This window comes from Triturus cristatus, chromosome 10, assembly GCF_964204655.1.
Source record: "Triturus cristatus chromosome 10, aTriCri1.1, whole genome shotgun sequence".
Taxonomy (NCBI): Eukaryota; Metazoa; Chordata; class Amphibia; order Caudata; family Salamandridae; genus Triturus; species Triturus cristatus.
The window spans coordinates 450,733,112-450,750,767 of NC_140593.1; the positions used below are offsets into that span (position 1 = coordinate 450,733,112).

Genomic DNA, 17,656 nt, shown 5'->3' on the forward strand with positions numbered 1-17,656 from the left:
CTAAGGGAAACAAGCATTAGCATAGCCAATAGGTCTCGCTTTTGGGACCTTCTAAGTATTTAGTTATGCAGCACAATATCCTTGGTGCAACCACATCAACTGTTGCGTGGCTAAACACTTATAAGTTCCCAAAGGCGAGACCTATTGGCTATGCCAATGCTTGGTGTGGTTGTGTGTGTGGTTGTGTGTGTGTGTGGTTGTGTGTGTGTGTTTGGCTGTGTGTGTGTGGTTGTGTGTGTGTATGTGGTTGTGTGTGTGTGTGGTTGTGTGTGTGTGGTTGTGTGTGTGGTTGTGTGTGTGGGTGCGATTGTGGGTGTGGATGTGTGGTTGTGTGTGGTTGTGTGTGTGGTTGTGTGTGTGTGTGGTTGTGTGTGTGGTTGTGTATGGTTATGTGTGTGTGTGGTTGTGTATGGTTATGTGTGTGTGTGGTTGTGTGGGTGGTTATGTGTGTGGTTGTATGTGTGTATGTGGTTGTGTGTGTGTGTGGTTTTGTGTGTGTGTGGTTGTGTGTGTGGTTGTGTGTGTGTGGTGTGTGTGTGTGGTGTGTGTGTGTGGTTGTGCGTGTGGTTGTATGTGGTTGTATGTGTGGTTGTGGTAGTGTGTGGGGTTGTATGTGTGGTTGTGTGTGTGGTTGTGTGTGTGGTTGTGTGTGTGTGTGGTTGTGTGTGTGTGTGGTTGTGTGTGTGGTTGTGGTTGTGTGTGTGGTTGTGTGTGTGTGTGATTGTGTTTGTGTGGTTGTGTGTGTGTGGTTGTGTGTGTGTGTGGTTGTGTGTGTGTGGTTGTGTGTGTGGTTGAGGTTGTGTGTGTGGTTGTGTGTGTGTGGTTGTGGTTGTGTGTGGTTGTGTGTGTGGTTGGGTGTGGTTGTGGTTGTGTGTGTGCGGTTGTGTGTGTGGTTGTGTGTGTGTGTGGTTGTATATGTAGTTGTGTGTGTGTGGTTGGGTTTGTGGTTGTGGTTGTGTGTGTGGTTTGTGGTTGTGTGTGGTTGTGTGTGTGTGGTTGTGTGTGTGTGGTTGTGTGTGTGTGTGGTTGTGTGTGTGTGCATGGTTGTGTGTGGGGTTGTGTGTGTGTGGTTGTGTGTGTGTGGTTGTGTGTATGAGTGTGGTTGTGTGTGTGTGGTTGTGTGTGTGTGTGTGGTTGTGTGTGTGCTTGTATGTGTGGTTGTGTGTGTGGTTGTGGTTGTGTGTGTGTGGTTGTGTGTGTGTGTGTGTGGTTGTGTGGTTGTGCGTGTGGTTGTGGTTGTGTGTGTGGTTGTGGTTGTGTGTGGTGGTGGTTGTGTGACAGATACTAAAAGCATCTCAAAATAAAGGAACACAAACATCGAGTTTGTGGAAAGAGAAAGCATGTTGTAAGTCAAACGAGCACAGCAAGGCATTAACACAACAACAAAACAAACAAGATCACTTAGCGAAGACTGAGTGCTGATAATGGATACACACAGCCCATCATCTTAAGAGTTCGATTACAGCCAATGTGTACTCAAACCTGCCCCTTCCTTGTGAGTTGCACCCCATATTACATGAGTTGTAACTGCTGCACCCACCATAGCGCTTTGAGATCTAAAGTGCTACATAGGTTTAATCGATTAACCAGTCGCCAACATGCTGTGCTTTGAAAGAAAATGTGCCAAAAGTTTCCAGCTTCCTCATCATGTCCTCATGAAAGCGCCAACGAAAGGACTCCCTGAATGGTGCAACGGACATGAAGCAGCCGCTGCGATCAGAAATAAACACTGTGAACGTTGTCCAGTTTCACAGTAACATTTCCTTAATGTTCTTTAAGTCACAAAACAGTAATACTAAAAGCATCTCAAAATAAAGGAACACAAACGTCGAGTTTGTGGAAAGAGAAAGCACATTGTACGTCAAACGGGCACAGCAAAGCATTAACACAACATGTACTTTGATGTTTGATGTTCTTTGAACGAGAAAATCAAAGGGGTGCCGCGAAAGTGATCGCGGGCAAAAGTGAAAGGGATCGCGGGCGCTTAATGAGCATGACGAGGTTTGCCAGCCTCTGCTCCTAAGCGCGCGCCCGCGCACATGCACTGTAGCTCTAGGCTGGCCATGGTAGCATTTGTTGAGCCCTCACAAAAAGTCTCGCCAGACCAGCGCGTGCGCTGGGTCAGGCGAGACCCAGAAAGGAGGAGAAACAAGCAGAAAGGGAAAGAAAAAGGAGCTAGATAGGTAGCTGTCATATGGTAACATTGGCAAACCCCAGAGTTCTATCATTTCCTGGAAAGGTTTAGGCATTTTCAAGGCTGAGTTTGCTTTGTCATGTGTTTTCAAAAAACTTATTTTTGGGAAAACAGCTAGGCCCTCACAAATATTTAAAAACAACAAAGGGGAAAAGGGAAAACTTTTAGTATGAAAATGTACACATTTGCTCGGTAGATCCTGGCACTGAAGAGAATTACTTTGTGTGCAGTTGTGCTCCTTATGAAAGAGCAGAATGCAGTCACTCACATTGAAGTTAGCCAAAGACTAAAGTGTGTTGACAGAGTGCCCCTTGCTATATGAAGTAGTGAGTGGTAGAAAAATATGACTGTCACAACAGATCACTGGACAAAGAGGACCTGTGGAAATCCCCTGTGTGTCTGTCTCTCTCTCTCTCTCTATATATATATATTTATATATATTATCTACTGGCGGTCGCCAGTAGATAGTTATAGTTAGGACCGTATTTCCATAGGGAATACGCAACATTCTATTTGGAATAACTTTGGCGCCGGTTGACGAATCCTCGCAAATTTTTCAAAACTAATGGGGCGCTACGCTCCGCTCCTACCCTGAAAGTCTCGGGGGGATTCGTCAAGCGGGGGCTGAGAAAAAAGGGGGGTCCCAAAACGCATTTTCCCCATGCATTTTCCCATAGGACCTTTAGTCCGAGCTACAGCCCGAACGGCTGAACAGAATTACTTGAAATTGGGCAGAGAGGTAGTCCTCAGGTCAGGGATGTGCCTTTTGCAGGTCTGGTGTAAATATGTTCAGTAGGTCCTGAGAAAATAGCATTTAAATCAATATATATATCTGTAAGCGCGCTCCGTGCTCTTACGGTAAGCTTACCGTACGCGTACGGTGCCGTGCGCGAGCTCAATTCTGATTGGTGGTTACATGACTGTAAACATTCGAATCGGTCGAAATCAGAAAGTATCGGCAGCCATTTTCTGTCTCTCGCACTGCAAAACATAGGTTGATAACATGAAAAGGGGGCAACGAAGAGAGTTGCAGAACCCCTAGCGTTCGTCAGGGGGTTCACGAAGGACCAAAAAGTATGAAAAATAAATTTAATAATTTTAAAAAAAAAATCGCGGAGTGCGCGTACGGTAAGCTTACCGTACGCGTACCGTAAAAAAAAAAAAAAAAAAAAAATAGAATTAACAATCACATTTAATATATAAATCTAAGGACCCCGAAGGGAGAAAAAAACAATTGATATTTTGTAAAAAATGGAGAGGCGTGCACGGTACGAAATGCGCAATGTGGGCGCTCGGTGCGCAAAGCGCACCGAGTGCCTAAAGCGCGCGCACGGTGCGCGAAGTGCACAGTGCGCGCAAAAATTAAAAATAAATACATAACTTTGCATTTAAAAAAACGTACAAATTCACTGAAAAAACCATAGGTTTCACACACGTTATAGTTAGGAATTAGCATTTAAAAAACCTTGCAAATTCACTTAAAAAACCATAGGTTTCACACAAGTTATAGTTAGCTGTACATTTCACTCGTAAAAAACCAATTAAATTCCACGTTATAGTTAGATCAGGTAACTATAACTTGCGCGACCGCAATGCACAATGTGTCATTTCAGATGTCATCATTGATGTCATGAGTGATGTCACTGACCATGTCATAAGTGATGTAATATGTGACGTCATCAGCAGTGCATTGCGGGGGCGCAAGTTATAGTTACCTGATCTAACTATAACGTGGAATTTCATTGGGTTTTTACGAGTGAAATGTACAGCTAACTATAACTTGTGTGAAACCTATGGTTTTTTAAGTGAATATATATATATATATTCACTGAAAAAACCATAGGTTTGACACATGTTATAGTTAGCGGAAATTTTACTGATAAAAAACCAATGAAATTCCCCCGTTATAGTTAGTGCAGGAAACTATAACTCACGCGACCGCAATCCTCTGCTGATGCTAATACTGTATTTAGACACTTATTTGCCCATGTCTTCTTCCATAAATTTTTAGCTATACATATATTACAAATATTTTTTTTTCATAAAGACACATATGTCATCAGCAGAAGATTGCGGTCGCGTGAGTTATAGTTTCCTGCACTAACTATAACGGGGGAATTTCATTGGTTTTTTATCAGTAAAATTTCCGCTAACTAACTAACTATAACGTGTGAAACCTATGGTTTTTTCAGTGAATTTGCAAGGTTTTTTAAATGCTAATTCCTAACTATAACGTGTGTGAAACCTATGGTTTTTTCAGTGAATTTGTACGGTTTTTTAAATGCTAAGTTACTTTACGCCATTCGTGGCGTGCGCGCCCACTTAACGCAGTTCGTTCCGTGCGCGCACGGTGCGCTTTGCGCACCGTGCGCGCACAGTGAGCACGCGGTGCGCTTTGCGCACCGCGCGCCCACTTTACGCAGTTAGTGCCGTGCACGCACGGTGGGCACGCGGTGCGCTACGCGCACCGCGTGCCCACGTTACGCTAGATGGGCAATGTACGCACGATGCGCTTCGCGCACCGTGCGCACATGGAGGACATATTATGCGCTTCCTTGTGATAGGTAATCTGTTGAAATTTTTTGGGGAAATGCTGTGCTCTTATATGCCATGCACAAATGGAGGCCTTCGGCCACCATTTGCACACGGGGTGGAGAGAGTGGTTTTTTTTTTTTTTAATAATTTTTTACCGTACGCGTACGGTAAGCGTACGGTAAGCGTAATCGGCGAAATTTTCGAAAAATAAAAAATTACCGTTTTTTGCCTTGGGGGATCTTTGAAGACTCAACTAACATGGTTATGTGCATGGGCGCTGTCTAAACAGCCCCTTTATATGTTTTTGGCATTTGTTTATCAGCTCCCCCCTCAGAGTGCGAGAGAGAAAATGGCGGCCGCCGCTTCCTGGTTTCGACCGATTCGAATGTTTACTAAGATCTAAGGGCCAATCAGAATCGCGCTCGCGCACGCCACCGTACGCGTACGGTAAGCGTACCGTAAGCGCACCGTAAGCTGGCTCAGATATATATTGATTTAAAGGCTATTTTCTCGGAATCTACTGAACAGATTTACACCAAACCTACAAAAGGCACTTCCTTGACCTGAGGACTACCTCTCTGCCAAATTTCAAGTAATTCTGTTCAGCCGTTCGGGCTGTAGCTGTGTCTAAAGGTCCTATGGAAAAATGCATGGGAAAAACGCGTTTTGGGACCCCCCTTTTATCTCAGCCCCCGCTTGACGAATCTCCCCGAGACTTTTAGGGTAGGAGCGGAGCGTAGCGCCCCACCTATTTTGAAAAATTCGCAAGGATTCGTCAACCGGCGCCAAAGTTATTCAAAATAGAATGTTGCGGATTTCCTATGGAAACGTGGTCCTAACTATAACTACCTACTGGCGACCGCCAGTAGGTAATATATATATATAACCGTGACCAAGCTTTTAGCAAAACGCGTTGGTGAGGCGTTACCTTGCCTTTAATAAAACTTCAAAACAGCACCTTTGCGAGTCCTGGATTTCTTTCACTGTGAAGCGGGAAGTATTTGGACGATATATATAAATAAATAAATATATATATATATATATATATATATTATAATATAATATATTCATACGAATGAGAATGCTAATCAGGAGTTTTGGATCCTGCTAATCAGGACCCCAGTACTGTGCTTCCTCCCTAAATTGACCATGGTAAGTACTTCTGTACATCAACAATTGGCTATTGGTGTACCGTTTTAAGTCCCTAATATACGGTACTAAGGTACCTAGGGCATAGGTACACAAGGGGTCTCCCATGGGCTGCAGCATGTATTGTGCCATCCATGAGAGACCACTCAAACTGTGACTACAGGCCCGCCATTGCAGCCTGTGTGATGGTGCTAGGACCTCTTGTGACAAATATGTTTCCTTATATCTGAGGTCACTACACTTAAATCCTATGTCACCCCTCGAGCCACAGTTTGGCCCTGCTTGTATACATTCTCCACACGACTTTGCATTCGCTTTTAGACACTCGCTGTCATCTATTTTTGGAAAGGGAAAAAAGTATGTGTTCAACTTTTAAGCACCGACAGATGAAAATGAGACTGTTAAAATACAACTGTATATAATCTAAGTAATGATGGACTACGACAGTATATGTCACATTAAAAGGAACCCACACAAGGAAATAAAATAATTTACCATCATTGTGCTGAACCAACTTTGTCTTAGACATGTTACCATTAACATACTCAATTATATGCATTTATAGATATAGGTAGTGGGCAAGCTTGTTGGTATGCACAATCTTCTCAGCCTTCTCTTTCGCCATGTTAAAGGAGATTTGCCACTGGGACAAGTCGGGATTATTCCACCAGTCTACACTAGGCTGGCAACTTATAGATCTGCCTGTCCTTCCCAGGTAGTGGCCAATCCAGACACTGCCTTCCAGAATCTGCAACACAGTAACTTGTTTATTGGCAAGTTCCATCAGTCAGCTGGGTCCTCCTTTCACGTCATTGTACTCCCCTTGAGGAGTCTCAGCCTCAACTCATCATGGAGGCAGCTCAGGATAGCCTCTACAGTTCTGCAGGGGTATAAAAATTATCTGATGCAAGGTTTTCTACAGGATATTTATGCGTGACCCCAGCTAGAGGATTCTAAAGCTGTCACCCATCTTGCGGCCTCACCCAACGATCTGTTATTTTTAACGGAAGGTGTGCGCAAGACAGCTTGTCTGAAGATTAATTTTCTAGTTTTGTTGGATGTTTTGTTTTTTGGATTAGAAGAAAAAGTACTTAAACTCTAAATCTCGTCCCTAAGGGAAACAAGCATTGGCATAGCAAATAGGTCTCGCTTTTGGGACCTTCTAAGTATTTAGTTATGCAGCACAATATCCTTGGTGCAACCACATCAACTGTTGCGTGGCTAAACACTTATAAGTTCCCAAAGGCGAGACCTATTGGCTATGCCAATGCTTGGTGTGGTTGTGTGTGTGGTTGTGTGTGTGTGTGGTTGTGTGTGTGTGTTTGGCTGTGTGTGTGTGGTTGTGTGTGTATGTGGTTGTGTGTGTGTGTGGTTGTGTGTGTGTGGTTGTGTGTGTGGTTGTGTGGGTGGTTATGTGTGTGGTTGTATGTGTGCATGTGGTTGTGTGTGTGTGTGTGGTTTTGTGTGTGTTTGGTTGTATGTGTGGTTGTGTGTGTGGTTGTGTGTGTGTGGTTGTGTGTGTGTGTGGTTGTGTGTGTGGTTGTGCGTGTGGTTGTATGTGGTTGTATGTGTGGTTGTGGTAGTGTGTGGGGTTGTATGTGTGGTTGTGGTTGTGTGTGTGGTTGTGTGTGTGGTTGTGTGTGTGGTTGTGTGTGTGTGGTTGTGTGTGTGTGTGTGGTTGTGTGTGGTTGTGGTTGTGTGTGTGGTTGTGTGTGTGTGTGGTTGTGTGTGTGTGTGGTTGTGTGTGTGGTTGTGGTTGTGTGTGTGTGGTTGTGTGTGTGTGGTTGTGTGTGTGTGTGTGGTTGTGTGTGGTTGTGTGTGTGGAAATATGTTTCCTTATATCTGAGGTCACTACACTTAAATCCTATGTCACCCCTCGAGCAGGCCTTTCAGGCTTGAAGGCAGGGTGCTTGGCTATAAGTGGGAGAGTGCCACTGCATAAGCAGGGCACCCCATACAAACCTCGTAGATGATTCTCAAGGATTTGCAAATGCGGTCACCCATTTTAATACATATAGTGTATATCAGTCATTACGAGATGTCTAACTATATAGTGGCTGCAACGAATCCAGTCATGTTTGCTATCAAACAAGTTGGAATCATACCCTAACACCGATTCCAGTGTTGGAAGTATGATCCTATGTACTGGGGGCTCCTTTGGGGTACCCCCTTGTACTCCAAAACAGCCTTAAACTCAGAAAGTCCTTACTAGGGCGGTCCCCCCCATGGGGCAAGGTGGATTAGGGTCAATCAAGGGATTCGTACAGGCAGAAGAGCTCCTTAAATGCACATTCACCGCCTCCTTCGCTCACAACTAAGGCTGAGGGCGCTAGGCGGATGTTGAATTTTGATCTGGAACCCTCATAACCCCCCCCCCCGAGGACAAATCTCTAACTTTCGAAGGCCTCTCCCGATTCCTCCTGGGACCCTCAACTCACTCAAATCACTCGGCCCCTCCACCCTCATGAGATCCTCCATGGAAGAGAGGTGATCACAAGAAGGCGGGGAGCGCTGCCCCTAGGCAACAGTAACCTTCTTTAGACACTACCTACAATGCTCAGGTTAAAAACCCTTAGTTTGTAAAGGCCCAATACACACAGAATACCTGCTAGAGGCGACACTATTAAGGAACCATAGTACTTATTTTTTCAACATATACGACAATATGTAACATAGCACATGTTAGTTTTTTTAAACAATATCCAATTATGATAATAAAAAAAGCCCAGAACATACCCTAATACTACCATGTATAATGCACTTTTACTTAACCCACCCTGATAAAGGGAAAATTCAGTACCTTGCAGTACAAGTCCATTCGAAACAGAACAAAAGAGTACTGCTATGAAGGTCAGCTTATAGGCCATCTGAAAAATAAAAATTGTTAAATTAACTGGGTTGAAACGATATAAGTATTGAAAAGTGAATTATCTCAAAACATATCATAGTTTAGCTATCACAGACAATGTATTCTCTTGATATGCATCACATATAATCAACAGATCGACAGAGAGATGGTTGCTGATGTCAGCAGCGGCAACATGGAGGGGCTGTTCAAAGTCCCAAAGCATGCCAGTTTGCAACACTGCTCATTTTATTTATATTTGTATTCACCAGCTATGTCAAGTGAGACGTTGACGAACATTTTTGCAAAAGAAGGAGAAAATGCTTTAAAAGGACCCCTTCAACACAGTTGTAAAATTTCCCGCTCCCATGCAGGGCTAGAAACTTCAGTCACTGATCTGTTAGCGGTGCAGCTTGGTCTCCTAGTCCCATCCTCTGAAATCCCAGGGTGGCGAATTCCAGACTCAGGAGTGACTCCTGTCCAGGGCCGGACTGGCCGTAGCGGGCACCGGGCAATCCCCCGGTGCGCCGCACGGGTGGGGGCCGGTATTGGCCCCTGGGGGCCGTTTTTGTTACAGGGCCGTTTTGGCCCTGTAACAAAATCGGCCGAAAACCAGCCCCGGCAAAGAGCTCGGCGGAACCCCCGGGAAGGGGGGGGGGGAGGGGGGCTGCCGAGCACTTTGCCTGGGCCGGTTTTGGTTCCCAGTCCAGCCCTGCTCCTGTCCTGTTGTGGTACCCCGCGGCCACTTAGGTGGCAGTGTGGAAACAGACTGCTGCAACCTGAAGTCCCGTTCATGCTTGACAAGACATGAGGCTGCACAGCAGGGCCGGCTTTAGGGCAGTGTGACCGGTGCGGCCGCACTGGGCGCTGGCCTTTGGAGGGGGCGCTGATCTCAAGGGGGTGCTGTATTGAGCAATAACTTATGATTGAAGAGATGAGGGGCACTTTTGCCCTGTGGAAGTGAGAGAATCCGAGGAGGCGGTCATGGGGGGCACCTAAAATGATTGTCGCATAGGTCGCCACCCGCACTAAAGCCAGCACTGCTGCAGATCATCATATATTCAACATTACAAAACAAGGTGTGTGCTTATTTGGATGCATTCTATTCACTTTAAAAGCTTGACGTGAGGATAAGCAGGCTTCCTGTGCAACACAATAGACATTTGAGCGAAAGCTGTTTTACGAGTTCCTTACGCTTCATCTTCGGAAAGAGATATTAAATTCACAGTCAGCAATTCCCCCCAAAAATATGCAACAGCAAACCTACTAGCTAGAGCATAAACTTTTACTATTGCGTTGAAGTGAAAAAGCACTAAAGAGTGTTTAAACATTGTTTCTTAAACATGTCAATTAATTATAAAAAACACTTCAACAGTTTCAAGGGGGTAAGGCACAGCTATTTTCCAGAACCAGCCTTCATTTTATAGTCAAAAGCTAGATCAGCGCTTAACTACTTTATAGATAGGTTCCTACAAATCCCAACACAGACACACATTTATGTACTTAACATCAACGAACTTCATCAGATTGTTTGTGTTTACTTTTTAGGCTCTAAGTAATTTGTTGTGTGGCCATGAAGAAAGTGCACATAAAGGAAAAAAACACCAAATACAAGAGGGAAGCGTAATATCCAGAGCTTCTGATACAAGAAGCACAGAATTGCGTTTGGTGACCAAGAAGCCACTGCTCCATCTTTCCTCAGGAGGAAAATTGAGATCTACTGCCGCAAAACAAATAATAAAAAGTACAACTTCAAAATAAAAATAAAAAATTAGATCAGATTTGTGGAAATAGACACTGTAGGAAAGTGCCCCTTTTTGTTTGCATGGTGGCCCCCACTTTTTGCCTGATGTTGATGCACTTTGACTGAGTGTGCCCTGGGTTCCTGCCAACCATGTACCCAAGGCCTATGTTCTTTCCCTGAACTGTACTGTTGAAAAACCCAACTGGCAACTCTCTGGCCACATGTAAGCCCCTTTAAAAATGTAAGATTGGTACAAAGTGCACTGTGACCAGGGACCTTTACACACACACACACACACTGCCATTGCAGGCTGCGTGTTTTGGTGCAGAACAAAGTGAAGAGTCGACATGGAACACATCTCTATGTGACATGCCAACAATCCACTGCCCTGGCATAGGTAAGCCACCACTCTAGCTGGGTACACTATACCAGTGGTGAGGGTACAGGTGCATGAGCCCTGTACCCCTGGAGTGTCTAAGTCAATTCTTAGACATTGTAAGTGCAGTAATGCCAGGAAGAGTGTATGGTCTGGGAGCTTGTCATTACGAACTCCACAGCACCATAAGGGCTTTACTGAAAACTGGGAATTTTGGCATCAAATGTCTCAGCACATTAAACCCACACGGATGCCAGTGTGGGATTTAATGAAAAATGCACTCAGTTGGCATCTTAAAGATGCCCCCTGAAAATGACCTGGCTCTACTGTCCTGGCTGAGTGGCTGCTAACCAGCTGTCACGACCGGACATGGTTCTGGACCCCTGGGTCGAGAGCCTGCCGCTCTCTGGGTCCTGAAACAAAGCACATCCTGGGTCCCTGCATCCCAAGACATCTCAACTTACCTCTTGAACCAGTGGTCGCCTCCAGAAGATATTCGTCCCTGAGCCAGCAGTGTTTGTTTCAACCAGAGAATCCCCTTTTAACAACAGGGCACCCGACGCCAAAAGATCACCCTGCACCCAGCTGCCCCTGTGCCGCTGTAGAGGCACCTTGTGTGCTAAATCGGATCCCCCTTTGCCTTGAGCCTAAGTCCAGGAGCTTTGCTCCCACAACTTTGTGGCCTGCTCATGAGCAGCCACCAACCGGAGGCCCCCTATCCCTTATTGGATAACATTGGGCCTCAGCAGGCTGCAACCGGCCGCCCTAGTGCCGCTGAGGGTGTTTTGAGATTGCATCCTTGACCCTGGGGGAACCCTGGTTCTAACCCCAGAAAACCAACTTCCAAACCGAATTACTTACCTAAGTTGATAACATTGTTTTCTCTCATAGGACTGCAGTGGCTGCTTTCTTGTGGAAATTGTTCAAAGTGTGGAGTTGATTTGTATGAACCCTAAGAAACTGCAAAAGTACAAAAACTGATTTTCTTACCTTTTACCTATAGGAAATGTCCCAGTATTTTATCTAGGCATATCACACTGAGTAGAAAAAGTTACTTAAAAAGGAATCTGAAAAGTAATGTACAAAGTAACCTGAAAAGTAAATGAAAAGTAATGTATATTGTTTTATTAACAAGTGACTTACCTGTAACCAATCCAATTGCATACAACTGTATTCAAACTGTATTTACCAGAATTATTCTTGCAAAGTGTTATTATACTTACCTGTGCCAGGCCTGCCTAGCTTCTAGAAAATAAACAACTAAATAATATTTTTATACAAACAAATTAGTCTGAGTTCAGTCTTTGAGTGTGTGACATCCTTTCTTGTCTGCGTGTGTACAATAAATGCTAAACACTATCCTCTGGTAAAGCCTTACTGCTCGCCCACACTACCACAAATAGAGAGTAAGGTGTTATCTACTTTATCTCTGCCTACCTTTGGAGATCCACTGGACTCTGTGCACACTACACCTTACTTTGGTATAGTAAATACAGAGCCAGCTTCCTACAGACACAGGTTCCAAAAAGAAAAGGGTTCATGCAGTCCAATTTGAATTGACTTTCAACGTTTTACAAAAGTAAAATCCGAAAGTAATCCAACAAATACTCGTTATGAGGTCTTTAGGGAATAGGAGGAGCACATCGAGTCTGAATAAGTACATTTCTCCCTTGACTCAAAATTACCAAACAAATAAATATTCCACTCAATTGCTCTTTTGTAAAACTTTATTGGCGTAGGAGCTGCCAGGCCCTCACTATTATAAAAAGCATTGGCAAAAAGCAACAAAAAGAAGTTTGGTCTAAAAAAGCACATATTGCCACATTAGTTCCTGGCACTGAACAAAACTACTTAGTGTGTCAATATGCTCCTTGTGAAAGAGCAGAATGCTGTTACTCAAAGTGAAGCCAGCCAATCGATAGACAGAGAGATAGAATTTTAGTAAACACAAAAGGTCTTGGTTAACGCCAGACCTAATTAAGGGCCCAATTATTAATGAAATTTCAAAAGTGCACCCAAGATATATGTACTTGCATTAGTGCAGATCTACGGCTTTCATGAATTCACAAGAATTTACAGAAGTAGGTCAAGAAATCGTAGTTCTAGAAAATATTTGTGAACTGCATTTTATCACAAGCAAACATGCATGTTGTGTAGATTTGCTCTTGCGAAAATCTGCCTCTTCATCCACTTTTTTCCCCAACCTTGGTAGAAGTTTTACGTCTGCTATTCAAGCTGGCTCTTTTGCGACTTCAATACACTAAACAAATATACATTCAGTGAATTATCTATCTTTAGGCATGTGCTAGATTCAGCTTTTGCAAAGTAACAAGAGGTTTAACGACCGTGCTATCTTGCCAAAGCTAGACCTTCTGGCTTTCCCAATTGTTGTTCTAAAAACATTTAAATATGGTGCAGGCCAACATTTATGGCTCGAATCTCACAGTAAGAGGTAGCGAAGCAGATGTTCAAATTTATATCCAGCTGACCGAAACAGAAGCACTGTAGTATGCAAAAATGACAAGCAGTGACATGTCTGAGAAAATTATTTTGGCTGCATGAGGAAGTAACACTCTCCTCTCAGCCACCAATTTATATTTGCGTGTGTAACATAAACACCACCCTCTTAACTCTACCCAAATGGAGAACAGATGAATCTACCCACCAACCTGGAGCTCCAAAATATTTAAAGCCTACGTGTTGGTGGTATCTCTGCACACCAAGGCTATCCTAGCCATGTTTCTTAACTTCTGCTCTTTCACAAGGAGCACATCAGCGCACAAAGTAGTTTCCTTCAGTGCCAGGGACTACTGTGGCAATCTGTACTTTTTGAGACAAAAAAACCCTTTTTTGCTTTTAGCTAATGTTTTTGTTACACTAACGAGGGCCCCACGACTCTCAACAATACAATTTTACAAAAACGATGTCAAAACACGCACTGACTAAGCCAAAATGCTGGCAACAACCGTCAGACCTATTGTCTTTACCAAAGCTTGTTTGGTATCATGTTTCCCATATTCTTGCAAAAACTGATTTTATACTAATTTTCCATTACTAATATTTTTGGCAAATACTAGCATGAATGAAATCAATGTTACTAAATGATGCCTCAAAAAAAATGTTCCTAAAATTGCAGTATTTAGCAAAACATATTTTTTTACTTTGAAATCAAAAATCATCCACCTTGATTTCCGGCTTAGCAAGTATTTGCACCTAATCAGCGAGCATTCCAAGAGCATTATAGGTAGCCTCAAATTCTTAAACTCTGCAAACATGTGTACATATTTTTTTCCTGGGACCACAGACAGTGGTGCAAGCTGAGCTCACAACATTTCCTTGGAACACTTACCCTATTAATAAAGGCTTTGCATTATTGAGCCATAAATATAAGTTCAAACAGCATATACATATGAATACAAATCTTACCTCAACAGCAGACAGTTGCTCTTTCACAGAGACATAATGTTGTTCTGTGAACAGGTAGCCAAAGGGGTTGTGCTGCAGGGGGTTGAGCCTGCTTGTCCAAATGACAAAATAAACATGAAAACTTGATGTCCTTGACCGCAAACAACATGTCCTAGGCATTGGCCAATAGGTATTCCACACCCCTGTACAGGGGGTTGAGCCTGCTTGTCCAAATGACAAAATAAACATGAAAACTTGATGTCCTTGACCGCAAACAACATGTCCTAGGCATTGGGCAATAGGTATTCCACACCCCTGTACAGGGTTGTGATATTGTTATGGTGCGCGTACATAAGGAAAGGAAGCCATGAAACAGACGGCGGACAACATGTCCATGGGAAGCAAAAATCTAGGGTGCATGGACATGTTGAAGGTATTATGTCATGCTGCTGGGGTGAGGGGCTCCAGAGACATAGTACGCGAATCTGCAAAAAGAAACATGCATCATCAACACCAGCTAAGCAATACAACACTTTAAAAAAAGAATAGCCCATCTGAACCAGTTGCCAATGTGGCTTGCTACTAGTGCCGATCTGACTCAGAGGGATGAGAATTTGCGTGGTTGTGGGTAATAGCATATACTAGGCAGCAAGTTATGCAATGGTGGACCCACTGGACTGTCTGCCACGTCCATCAGTGTTATAAGGTTTCAAAGATTTGTCAAGTGCTGTATTGCCTACCTTAAGGTCTTGGGGAGTCCTTCAAGAATAAAGGGGTCACTGAACCAAGAATGACTACTAGATTGGGGCTCTGCGGCCTTCAACAAATCAGACAAGCATGAGAGTGGAAGACAGCGTGAGCACCACTGCCTGCAGCAAAAGCTAACTGGAACCTCCACCTCAAACAGCTTCTTCAGGCCACACCCTTCGGTAATGGATAATGTGGAATAATCTGAGAATCTTGCTCTTGCTGGGATAACGCAATGACCAGCGCCTGAAGCCTATCACTTGCCTGACTCTTCTGTGTATCATCTCCGTCAACTCATTGTGGCTCTGCCACACTGTCACTCACAATCTGGAGCCCATCTCTTTCTCGGACTCAAATTGGGTCAGTGAGAGTGAGCTCCCCAACTCTTTAGGAGGCAGGAAACAGTATGTGCTTTCTCAGCACAACAGCGAGGATGGCGCCATCTAGGTGGCGCCACACGGGAAGAACTGTTTAGCCTATGGCTAGAAACTGTCCTGGCCATTATGCAATATGAACTACTGAAAATAATGTAATCACACTTTTGAAAGTAACTGGTGAATACACTGTTTGCCTCAGAAAGAAGCACCGTTTGGACTACATGCAATTAGATTCACAAAAATGTATTTAGATTCAAAAAGATTATGGATAACCCTATGATTTAAAAAATAAAAGTTATTGATGCACTTATTAAACCTCATTAAGCAGCCATTACTAACTACAAACACTCATTTTCAACACCATGTATCTAATGACTTATCACTTTCTTGTAGGTTTGACCACGCAGCAAGTCCAATTAGATTGTTAAAGTGGTGGCAATCTGTGAATCTGTTCAGGGCACCTCACAAATACTTTTTTTAAGAAGTAGAAAAAGCTACAAAACTGCATCCTGTCCTTGTGGGTGCTCAGTGTAACAGTTATACCTGTGTGAGTATGGTGAACAATGTGCCATCTTTATTATGACAATGAAAGAATCTTCTCAATAAATTTTATAAAACCATTTTACAGATCGCAGAAGCCTCTTTGAGACTACCCTGAATAGGTAAGATACAACAGGAGTAATAATCCTATTTCAGCCAAAAAAAGTAGCTCACATAGGACCCTGTTGAACCTCAACAGCTACAGCTTGTCCCTTTACATTCACTCCCTAATTCTGCCTAGAATCTTTAAAATATCCACCTCACCTAAATCCAACCAAAAACCTTTAGAATATTCACCTCTTTTAACTACCTAGATCAGTGGTTCTAAGCATGTGGTCCGGGGACCCCACGGGGCCGCTAAGCCTACTCATGGGGTCTGCTGCTGGTTAGCTTAGAAAATTAAATAATATTAGAGCATTAATGACATGTATATAAATAAAGAAGCAAAATGTGCAATTGAAAATGTTAAAACCTTCTGTAAATATGAAGGAATTTATAATTGGAAGCTAAAATTAAGGTAGTACCCTCAGATTGATTCATGGGAGCACTGCAAGTGGATCAAACAGAATAAGTATGAACAATGAATGTCCTCAATTCAATTTAGAAAAGCTCCAACCTTTCCAATCAAATGAAGATTTTTTATACTTATCTGTGAATTAAGCAGAATATTTCATCAGTTGTATATATGTGTGATGAACGCTTGTTTCTGTATTTTTTTTGTATTGTTTTGTGGTTCAAGTTATCAAAAATGTTTAAGCCGGTGTGCCCGACTTCCAGTAATTACTCTGTGGAGGTCCACAGACTCCAATAATGTTTCAGTGGGCATCCCCGGGTTCCATTAATGATTAACTGAGGGTCCCCAGAAGGCAAACGTTTAAGAAAAACTGACCTAGATGACACAATGCACACAATTTTTCAACTAAACAGAAAATGAGCAAACAGTGTCAACAAATCTGGGTTTAAACATTTAGGAAAGAACATAAAATAAGCATTGGCAAAGCCAATTGGCCTCGCCTTTTAATCTATTCTTGGCTTTGACGATGCTGTTCAACTAATAGGAGAAGAAGCTGGGTTGAGGACTGTTAATGCCTTGTAATGTGTGTATAAAGTGTATGCGCCAATATGTTTCATGCGGTTACAGCAGCCACATCATGTTGACTTACATGTGTGTGTAGGAAGGTAGGATCTGACTGCATAGTTACCCCCACTTTTTGCCTGGTGTTTTGCTGGTTTTTGACTAGTCTGACTGGGATCCTGCTGATCAGGACCCCAATCTATCTGCCTTCTCCCTAAATTGGTTATGTTATGTACTAGGTACACTCCAGATTGGATACTGGGGTACCCTTGTCAGTCCCTAGTATATGGTACCCATGTACCCAAGACATAGGTACCCCAGAGGCTTTCCTTATTGGCTAAAGCATGTATTATGCCACCCATGAGAGGCCATGCAAAATCGATCTACAGGCCTGCCATTGCATCCTGTGTAAGATGGTGTATGCCCCACTTACTTTAGATATAGGTTTACTACATCTATAGGTCACTACACTTAAAATATTTCAGTCACCCCTCTAGCAGGCCTTGACAATCCTAAAGGCAGGGTGCTGGGCTTTATGTGAGAGGGTACCCCTGCATGAGCGGAGCACCCCTGCAACCTTCGGAGACCACTCTCCCGGGTTGTCGGTGACGCAGCCAGATATATAGGTAGAGGTGCATTAAATGCTTGCGTAAAATGCTATCTCGAAAC

General features: G+C 43.4%; 1 protein-coding gene across 2 annotated transcripts in view; it reads right to left on the minus strand.

Moving 5' to 3' along the window:
* The window catches only part of LOC146789601 (integrin beta-1-A-like), a 319,722-nt gene that overhangs the window by 283,010 nt on the left and 19,056 nt on the right, over positions 1 to 17,656 (minus strand). The window contains exons 1-2 of one of the 2 annotated variants that reach the window (XM_085631858.1): positions 14,270 to 14,381; positions 8,679 to 8,745 (exon numbers count right to left, since the gene is read on the minus strand). In XM_085631858.1, coding sequence (XP_085487984.1) covers positions 8,679 to 8,745 — 67 coding nt within the window. In that variant the 5' untranslated portion in view covers positions 14,270 to 14,381. Of the gene's footprint in view, positions 1 to 8,678; positions 8,746 to 14,269; positions 14,382 to 17,656 lie in introns of those variants that run through there. The other variant, XM_085631859.1, reaches the window with a different exon arrangement.